Here is a 10458-nt window from a genome sequence, read left to right as displayed (position 1 = left end):
ATATTAAATTATGTTAATAAATATATAAAACCATTTTGTATATATAAAAAATATTAGATTAAGTAATATTATATAATTTTATGTTGCAACATACACTTTTTAATTCCTTTTTACAACTAAAATTTATTTTTTTTTTTTCATCAAAATATTTTTTTCTTCAAAATTGCCTACATAAATAATCGAGAAGAAAAAAATGAATAAATTTATAATAAATGGGATATATGCATCCATATCTCAAATTAGAAGAAAGAAATAAGACAATTTATCCTAAATCATGCTCATTCAGCTAATCCTCTCATCAACTAGACATGAGATCAATATATTTCATACTATACATCCAATCAACTTTCCAAATTTTCACAGAGCTAGTCTCTTAGGAACTTACCCTGTCTTGTTTAGTTTGTTTCAATTTACAACTTTCATAATCAAAGATGGAAAAACTGCACTGCATGAAATAGACCCAAATTTAGCGTTAAAAGAAGTAAGAATATGATCAATTTAATAAAAAGGCCTAATGAAATCAGTTAATACTAATAAACTTCTGAGGGTTATTGAAGTCCACTGGTGTTGTCCACAAGAACTACTGGAAACCATTGTGTGTTTTGGTACCAACTCAATATCCAATCACATACTTTGTTTGTGAATCCCAGTAGTCCTTGGTTTGCTTCACCATCTCAGCACGTTCAGCAATTAGCCTCTCTTTCCAGTACTCTCTGCATCTGAAAATCTTCAGTGTTAGATTTGGTGAATGTTCTAATAAGAAAAGGTTCATGTTACTCAGTTACCTTCTTTTCAAGAGCAAACCAAGTTCTAGCATTTCCACTGCATTAGAATATACTCCAGCCTGTGTAAAATGGAACAAAAACACATGAATGAACTAGGAAATATATAACATTTCTGTAATATGCTAAAAAGTATAAACTGGAGATCTCCGCTTAAGTAGGGGACAGATATCTAGGATTTCAGTAGCTTGATTTTTGGAGCCATATTGTAGTTGAAACCTATAGCATAGGTTAAAAAATAGCTAAAAATGATAAATTGTCTAAACTAAAAACAGAAGAATACAAAGAAACCTTGGAGGGTGAGAGTGTTTTTTGAATGCTACAGCAGTTCAAACAAATAAAATGGGCACTGGGAAGCAACTACTTAAAACCTAATCAGTGTAACTAAAAAAAAGTTGGATTAATCTTGAAAAGATTAAAAAAATATATATATATAATTTGAGAGTTGAACCAATCAGACTATTATATTTCTTCCATTGAGTAGAACCCATCAAACATTGAACCCCAGTAATGAGACAAATAATGGGCATTGAAGATGAATCCCAGTAATGGAACAAGACTGAGAGGGAGAGTGAATATCTCTTTTAAAAGTTGAGATGGCGAACCTACAAATTTTGTCTCAACCCAGTTTTGCTCCTCTGATTTGCAACCAACAAACAACCAAGATGCCAAATGCAAGAATGGATGCAACAATACTCTCAATAGTTAAAAAGTCTACAAATGATATCAACACTTTTCCTGAAAATCTTTAGAATCTCCTCCATCAAATTTCCTCCAAACAATGATGTCTAATTCTCCACATAATGTGTACAAACTATTTGACTTGAATAGTGAAAGTGTGATGATTATTTTGAAAATTTCAGATAATTGTTATGTTTTTAGTCAATCTTATCTTGTGTGTGGCAATTCAAATAGTAAATTGGTTGACTTATGGCATAGTAGGTTAGATTACCTTAACTATTTTGATTTGATTAAGGTTGCTAACAAGAAAGTTGTCTAAGGGATTCAAAAGCTTGGAAAACTCTCCAATCCTATTTGTCATGCATGTCAAAAAGGAAAGCAAACTAGGAGTACCCATGGCAGTTAACTCATAAAACATATCATATAACGTTTTTCTATCTTTTTGGATTGTGTGTCATACCGCATTGTGTATCATAAGCTTTTTTATATCAAGAAAAACAAATGGAAGAACTTTGCATACATGTACTCATATATTGGAAGCATGAAGTTGAATGATATATAACTAATTTCATGAAAGATAGTAAGATTTAAAGAATTAAACTATGTTATACAACATGAAAACATTGAATAATAGAATTTGGAAAATTCAATTTAATAAAATATGAGTTTAATGCAGAAGTTTAACACAATATCCGCAAAATAAACTTTTTGAACTTCTAGATATAATTTTTAGTTTCAAATTCTAACCAGACACTAAGGAGTTATATTTGTTGTCATGTATCATCTCCAAAGTTCCAATTTTTCATGTTTGTCATTGTTGGCAGATTCAAATTCAAATCAGCTTATCAAATCTATTGGTTGAATCTGTTAAGCGTTTTTTTGCTTTTAAATTACCCTGTTTTTAAATTTTGTTCTGCTCCTAGAAATAAGGGAATGATCCTAGAAATAAGGAAATCAGTTTTTTCTCAATCTAATATATAAGTCATTGTATTCTGCACTTTAATTTTTCAACAAATAAATAAAAAATAAACAATGTTTTTGTTCATTATCTTCCAGTGTTGGCTTCTAAGGTATCAAAGCCAACATCCAGTAGAGGAAAACGATGGCCAAAACAGCAATGACTGGAACAAGCAGGGGTGGCAGCTCTAAGGAATCTTCGGATACCTGTCACACAACCCTACAAATTGCTCCCATTGCTCTTTCAGAAAATTCCTCCCTACAACCCACAAATTAAATGGAAAAAATTTTCTTCAATGATCATGCTCTGTTCAAATGGTGATATGTGGAAGGGGAAATTTGGCAACCAAACCGAGCACAAATCATCCCTTGTACCAAATATAGGATGCTCAGAACTCAATGGTGATGGCATGGCTTATGCAGTCAATGGAGGCTAAAATTACTGAGACATACCTGTATTATCTAACTGCGAAGGAAATATGGGACGTCGTGACTCAGGCATACTCAGATTTAGAAAATTATTCTCAAGTGTTTGAGCTAATAAATAAAGCTCGAAACATGAGGCAGGGAGAAGGAAATTGACCATTTTACACCAAAAATTCCCTTCAGGGCGAGAAGGAAAGTGAAGAAATTTTTTGGGAAACATGTGAGGAAACACCCATTCCTCTACCGAGCCCAACTTAGTTCCTATCTCATCCTGAATGCAAGCTACCAAGTCAGCCAAGTTCCCCAGGTCTGTCTGAACCAAATCAATCTAGTTCTCCTCATGTGTCTAAGCCAATGATGCCTCCTACTAACAAACAAAACATGACAAGGGGAGATTTGCTAATGCAACCAGAGCTACTTGTTTATTCACAAAAGAAGATGGATTCAGAAAAATGGAAAATCCCATAGTTTTTCAGCAAGGTCAAGAGCCCAAACTGAATTCAGGTACATCTCCTTCAAACTCTGATCTAGTCCTGAATTTGTTGATCTTGATGTTCCTATAGATGTGAGGAAGGGAGTTCGATCTTGCACACATTATCCCATTTCTAATTTTGTGGCAATGACCATTTATCTTTGTCTGTTCAAGCCTTTGTTGTTAACATATCAGGTGTGGATATTCCAAAAAATATACAGGAAGCATGGAGGGATCCAAAATGGAAAATGGCAATAATTGAAGAAATGCAAGCCCTTGAGAAAAATGAAACATGGGATATTGTGGCAAAACCTGAAGAGAAAACTCTTATAGGCTGCAAGTGGATCTTTACAGTTAAATACAAAGCTGACGAGTCGATTGAAAGGTACAAGGCAAGGCTGGCAGCAAAGGGGTATAGTCAGGCCTACAGTATTGATTACCAATAAACATTCTCTCCTGTTGCTAAACTAAATACCATCTAAGTTCTATTATCTCTTGCTGCAAATCTAGACTTCCCACTTCAACAGTTAGATGTGAAAAATGTGTTTCTGAATGATGATTTAGAAGAAGAGGTCTAGATGGATTTACCACCAGATTTTGATGAGAAAAGAAGTAATGGAAGAGTGTGTGTTTGAAGAAAGCCCTCTACGACCTAAAACAGTCATAACGGGCCTGGCTTGATAGATTTGCTAAAGCAATCCGACTACAGATGTACAAATAGACTCATACTGATCATACTTTATTCTACAGACATGAGTTGTAAGATTACAATCCTTATTGTTTACGTAGATGATATAATCTTGACTAGAGATGATAAGCCTAAGATGGAACAATTAAAGGAGAAGCTTGCTGCAGAATTCAAAATAAAAGACTTAGGAAGTTTAAGGTATTTCCTTGGGATGAAGGTTGCTAGGAATAGGAGTGGGATTTCTGTTTCACAATGAAAATACACATTAGATCTGTTACAAGAAACCGTTATGTTGGGATGTAAACTGGAAGACACTCCCATGGATCTGAACTTGAAGTTAGGAGAGAAGTCAACTAAAAATCTGATTGATAGGGGGAGATATCGACATTTAGTGGGAAAACCTATTTATCTCTCTCATACCCGACCTGACATTGCTTTTGCAGTTAGCAGTGTTAGTTAGTTTATGCATTCACCATATGAGGAGCACATGAAAGCAATCTACAGGATATTGAGGTATCTCAAAGGCACTCTTAGGAGAGGATTATTCTTTAAAAGAATTGAAAAAATAAGTGTTGAAGCCTTCACTAATGTCAACTAGGTTGATTCAATTGTTGATAGAAGGTCTACCTCCGGCTATTGCACCATTTGTTTGGGGAAACCTAATACATGGAAGAGCATGAAGTAAGAGTTGTCACTTGTAGTATTGTCAAGGCTGAGTTCAAAGCAATAGCTCATGGAGTGTGTGAATTGCTTTGGCTGAAATTCTTACTAGAGGAATTGAAGATGTTCAAAAATCAACCTATGAAGATTTGTTGTAACAACAAAGCAGCGATTAACATCTCTCATAATCCTGTACATCATGATCGCACCAAACATGTTGCAGTTGAGAAGCATTTTATTAAGCAAAAATTGAAGAAGGGGCAATTTATATGACATATGTTCCCACGTCTGATCATGACGTTGACCTTCTAACAGAGGGAGTCATCAAGGCACTATTTGAGAAGTTAGGAGATGAGCTGGGAATGTTCAATGTATTTAGTCCAGCTTGAGAGGGTGTTGGCAAATTCAAATTCAAATCAACTTATCCAAATTTGTTGGTTTCAAATCTATTAAGAGTTTTTTTCTTTTTAAAATTTTGTCCCGCTCTTAGAAATAAGGGAATGCTCCAAGAAATAAGGGAATCAGTTTTTTCCTAATATATAAGTCGTTGTATTCTGCATTATATTTTTTCAACGAATGAATAAAAAATAATTTGTTCATTATCTTCCTGTGTTGGCTTTTAGTCATCATTCTTTTCCCATTGAAAAAAAAAAATCCCAAAAAAAATAAAAACTTTACATTAAGTAAAAATGTTTATCCACCAATCACTGTTATTTTCAATGTTAAAGTTCATATTGTTCAAATAAGAAATCCCTAATATTTATTGTTCAAATAAATTTACTTAATTTCCAATATTTTATTTGACAAGAAGAATATAATTTTTCATCTAAATTTTTTTTACCTTTTTCTCCCTTTTATGACCAATTTCTAACCTTACTATATAAAAAATTGAATTTGATTTTTCTTAAAAATTTTGAAAATAGTTTAAGGTGTATGTATTGTTGTATCATTGCATCCTATATCATATCATGCATCATAGATGTATTATAAAATATGCTTAAGATAAGATACAAATTGTGATATGTATCAATTTCCATTAAAAAAGTATTGTATTGTTGTATTGTATCATATATTATAAGTTTTTAACAATTATAGGAGTACCCATCAAGGAGTTAAGGAGTTCTTGACCTCTAAATTCCTAAAGCTTTTTACACATGGATCTCTGGAACCTAGAAGAATAGAGATTTTAGGTGGCAAAAAGTACATCTTGGTAACAATGGATGATTTTTCAAGGTTTACAATGGGTTGCATTCCTAAATTAAAAGTACAATACCTTCATAAACTTTACGGACGTAGCAACAAAGATTCAAAATGAAGAAAGGGTAACTCATTGCAAGAATTACAAGTGAAGAGAGAGGGTATTTGATAATTCTGCATCTCTCAAGTTCCTAGGAATCAACAAGAGTTTTCCATCCCCATAACTCCTTAACAAAATGGGATTACCGAAAGAAAGAACAATATCCACCAAGAAATGACGAGATGAGCAGTAGGTTGTCAACTTCTAGGTTGGATTTAAAATCCTCCAGCTGCATTGAGATAAAATTTTCTAGTTTTTTAGCATGTTAAGGTCGTTCCCTTCAACTTATGCAACCAGTAGCCTTACTTTTAAGAGGAAAGCATATCTTCTGCAATGTTGCCCCATTTTTGGCTATTGGAAAGGAAAACTAATTCATGAATTTTAGGAGTCAAAATCCTCACAAAGGTGAGGGGGCAGCTTAAAATTTTTTGTTATTACATAAATATTTGACCAAAAACATTTTTGCCCCATCAATTGCATTACAACAACCGGAATAACATCAATCCTGTTATTATAAACGATTATTGTCTCTATGAATCTAACGCCTGCCTAAGGAAATTGTCAGCCATCTTTTCTTGGATAACTAAATTTTCCAATTGTTTACAGGAAAAAAAAAGTATAAAGACATTGTTGAAAATCAAAATTAGCTCTTAGCTACTGACCTCTCTGCAGATAGGACACTTTGACTCTGGACTTGCAGCCTCGAGGCCTTGGAAGATCATCACTGAAGCAGCTGAACAAGCACAAGACTTGCAAAAGAGATGACCGCAACTCAAAGCATGTGGGTTAAAAAGAGTATCCTGTAAGATAATGATGAAGTAAGAGAACATGTACTAGCATCTATGCTTTTCTTTAAGGATGCAAACTGGAAGCTAGATCTCACCAAGCAAATAGGACAAGTCAGATTACACTCCAGCTTCATGGAATCTGGAAGCCTCAATTTCATTACAGGTTCAGTGGTACTGAGATCACAGGAAAATTGACAGGAAATCTTACAGGACGACTCCTCATCTGACTCATTAAAATTCAAATAAAAAGCCCCTAATTCTATCAGCCAAGGTGATTGCAAAAGTTCAATATGTTTTGCCTGCATCTTTCGTTTGAAATCCCTGCCATTGACAGAGCTATGAACCTACAAACAGAAAGTTACAGAACACATTAATCCTTGTTTAAAACAAAGTAATTAATAAGGTGCATATCAGCGAGGACAATTAGTAACACAGACTCATCTGGTGCATACTTTATCATATTTCTTAAGGATTTTCCGGATTGCAATTGCATTCATTGTAACATAGTCAATCAACATCCGGCCTTCCTCTGCAATTGTTTGTCTATCATTTTTGAAACATTGTCGCAAGAGCAACACATATCTCTGCATTCCGGTAGCAATATGAAGGTGGAGGAGGTGTCTAACTCTAGAACTAAAGCATCCAGCGATATCTGATGCCTCCTTCATTAATTCAGAAAAGAAAATCTTATCACACACTACAAAACAAAAGAAAGCCACTCTTGAGGATTATTGCTACATGAAAAAGTAACTAGAAAATACTGATAACGAACAAAATATTTCAAGCTATAAATACAAATAGGTCCATTATAACTCTTAGTACATGAAATGTATACTCAAAAACTAACAACAAATGCTCATTATTGGACATGAACTGCATGTGTTTCACATTCTTCTTAACAACTAAAACCTTACCAACCCTTCAAAGAAGTCTATACATTGAATGGACTCATATAAGACCCACTGAAAGGAGGAACCCCCTATCCAATTGTTAGGGGCCTAGGGCAAGCACCACAAGCATGAGCGTGACAATGGCCGGCTAGAAACAGGTCAACTAACTGAGGCTCTGTTCTCACTAACATTATTTTGAGGGAGAGTGTACAAGCAGACCACAGAATCCAAGCTTCTACAGCCCATCAAGCCTAAACTACAACTCAAAGGGAATATCTTCCTCATATAGGTCTTCACTAGATTGTGCATAATTAACGATTCCAAAGAGCTAATTTAGCAAACAATCTCATTTCCATTGGTCTAATCACTTGAAAGTAGCCCACTTTACATCATTACATCCCTTCATTCAATTAGTTTGAGGCTTTTATGTTTTAGCCAAGGCATAAGTTAAAGAATACACACTGAAAGTGGAGAATAAGTAGATAATGTAACACAGAAATAGATTTATGAACTAGAAAGCCTGTAAGTGATGGTCAAAAAGTACTGTCTATTGTGGGTGGATATGAAGAATGAGTGGCACAAAAGCAACCTGTAGTATGGGACTGAGCTACCAAATCTTCTGGGAACTGGTTGCTGGTCAGTCAACAAACAAGGAAATTGATAATGAACTCTGTTAGTCTCTACTACAAGAACATATATATCTATGTAAAATTCATAACTCTAGGGCTATGTTTGGTTGTCAGAAATTCTGAGAGAAAATGCGAGAAGAAGTAGAAGGAAAGAAAAAGTGAACAAAAATCTTAATTATTTTTATATGCTTATTCAAACCATTTCACTTATTTTCCTTCATTATATAAATAAATTAAATAAATTTCCAAAAAATTTGATTTAAATTTGACTTTCTCTCATATAACCATTCCCCCAGTCAATTTCAAATACATTAGAGCCACGGTTCCAATACAACCCCCCTTGATAATTTCTTTTCACAGAAGTGAATTTTTAAAACCTTAGAATTAAAAAAAATGAACAAATAAACCATGGTTGTGATTTGTGTGTAAATATCACTCTTCATTCTCCTTCATTCTCTGTTTCCGCATGTTCAAATCAAACTTTCCCACTAAAATTAATGGCCTAATTTCTATCTTACTGAAAATTTCTTTCCATCTATCATCAATCGTAAAATAACCAACACCGATAGCAGCACAAAGAAGCCCCAAAAAAAAACAAAATAGTATGTATCACGGACCGTAGACAAGCAAATACTCACATGGGCAAGATTCATACCGACACAGCCGAGACAGGGCGTCACTATTCTCATCTTCTTGCTCATCAGCACCGTAGGAGCCGTGCAAGGACCTGCAAGTCTTCAGCACCTTCTTCAGCCGCTTGTACTCAACGTGAGAGAATTTATCCAGAAACGACTCCTGCTCTCCATGTAAATACTCCATGAAAGTCTCTCCAAACTTCATGATTCCAAAAACGATTTCTCCTTCCAAACCAAGTTAAATCACCCAAAAAAAAACAAAAGGAAAAACCTAAAATCAGAGTAGAGATGAAAGAATTGGAACTTCCAAACCAAGTTCTATATAAAACCAGAGTTGAGAAGAAAGAGTTTGACGTGAAAACCGAGGGAGAGGGAATAATGGTGACCAGAGAAGAATGAAACCCTAGAAGAAAGCAAGAAAATTGGGTGGAAGTGGAACCGTAGAAGACGGAACTAGAGATTCTCTATAAACATATCCTCTCAACGGCTGCGAAATTCTCGCTTATAATCTACTTTCCGCGTCTCTGCCAGCGCGCGCTTCGATGTTGTACATTTTTGCATGCACGTGTCTGTTTTTTTTTTTTTTTTCCTTCTTTCTTCACCTTAATTTTTTTTTAATTGCAGAATTCATTTTTAATTTTAAAATAAAGTTGAAAATTAAATATATGAAATTTAAGAGATATGTAGAAAAAATTATTTGAATTATGAATTTATTTAAATTATCATTTTATTTTTTATCATTAAGTTAATCATAAAATAAAGTTATCGATAGGTGATTTGTATTTGGCCGGAAAACTTAGAAAATTAAATTAATGGGGGTTAACGTATTTGATAAAATTTAATATTTATTAATTTTTAAGTCAAATTATTATTAAATTATCTGATAAATTAACTTAATATATGTTAAAAACTTAATTTAAGTCATTAAGTAAATTAATTATAGTTAGTAATAATTTAAAAGTATTTTTAACTCAAAATAATTAAGCTTGTTTTTCATTGACATATCTTTTTTTTTGTCCATATCACAAAATAAGATAAATGGGATTGGAAAAGAAAAAGGACTTCCGAAACTTATTGGAATCACAAAATTACTTGAGTGACAACTCTTTGTTACTTCTCGCAGATTGTTGATAGAAATTTTGAATCCACTTCCACGTGTATGGAGCATGAAGTTTGCCGAAGGTAAATTTTATTCTCCTTGTCTTCTTCCTTTCTTTTTCCATCACGTTCCTTTTGAGTCATGGTGTTGCTTTTGAGTCATGGTGAAAGACAAAAACCACTATTCATTTTTTTTTTTACTTGATAAATACAAAGAGACAATTATACAAATATATAGATGCACAAAAGATTCTTGAAATCTTTTATCTGGATTGACCCATAGGTTCTCTGTAAACAAAGACCCTGAGTTGATTTGTGGTGGTCCCAGTTTAGGAAATTATCTGAATTGATTAAGGATAAAATTGTGATTATTTTCTGTGACAATGAAATATTATAAGGGAATTAAGTAGACCTAGTTCTTCAATATTATAAGGGAATTAAGGGAATTAAGTAGA

General features: G+C 33.6%; 1 protein-coding gene across 3 annotated transcripts; it reads right to left on the bottom strand.

Moving 5' to 3' along the window:
* Window positions 1–287: 287 nt before the first annotated feature.
* On the bottom strand, window positions 288–9383 carry LOC117919873 (probable E3 ubiquitin-protein ligase BAH1-like). 3 transcript variants are annotated; one of them, XM_034837147.1, is made up of 6 exons: window positions 8909–9383; window positions 7204–7448; window positions 6847–7095; window positions 6626–6763; window positions 786–844; window positions 288–719 (listed from the first exon to the last, which is right to left on the bottom strand). In XM_034837147.1, the coding sequence occupies exons 1-6, from the start codon at window positions 9108–9110 to the stop codon at window positions 614–616; spliced, it is 999 nt and encodes a 332-aa protein (XP_034693038.1). In that variant the 5' UTR covers window positions 9111–9383; the 3' UTR covers window positions 288–613. The 3 variants fall into 3 exon arrangements, with proteins under 3 accessions (XP_034693038.1, XP_034693040.1, XP_034693039.1); XM_034837149.1 differs by having other exon boundaries at window positions 7204–7413; window positions 8909–9067; XM_034837148.1 differs by having other exon boundaries at window positions 8926–9067.
* Between the last annotated feature and the right edge of the window lie 1075 nt (window positions 9384–10458).

This window comes from Vitis riparia, chromosome 8, assembly GCF_004353265.1.
Source record: "Vitis riparia cultivar Riparia Gloire de Montpellier isolate 1030 chromosome 8, EGFV_Vit.rip_1.0, whole genome shotgun sequence".
Taxonomy (NCBI): Eukaryota; Viridiplantae; Streptophyta; class Magnoliopsida; order Vitales; family Vitaceae; genus Vitis; species Vitis riparia.
Note: the sequence above shows the minus strand (reverse complement) of the source record. Positions and strands in the feature narration are given on the sequence as shown.

Coding starts and splice junctions, on each gene's coding strand:
- LOC117919873 (XM_034837147.1), bottom strand. CDS start 9,110: ATGAAGTTTGGAGAGACTTTCATGGAGTATTTACATGGAGAGCAGGAG. Junction 6,764..6,846: donor TGACTTGTCCTATTTGCTTG/GTGAGATCTAGC, acceptor ATTATCTTACAG/GATACTCTTTTTAACCCACA. Junction 720..785: donor GGTTTGCTCTTGAAAAGAAG/GTAACTGAGTAA, acceptor GAAGATTTTCAG/ATGCAGAGAGTACTGGAAAG.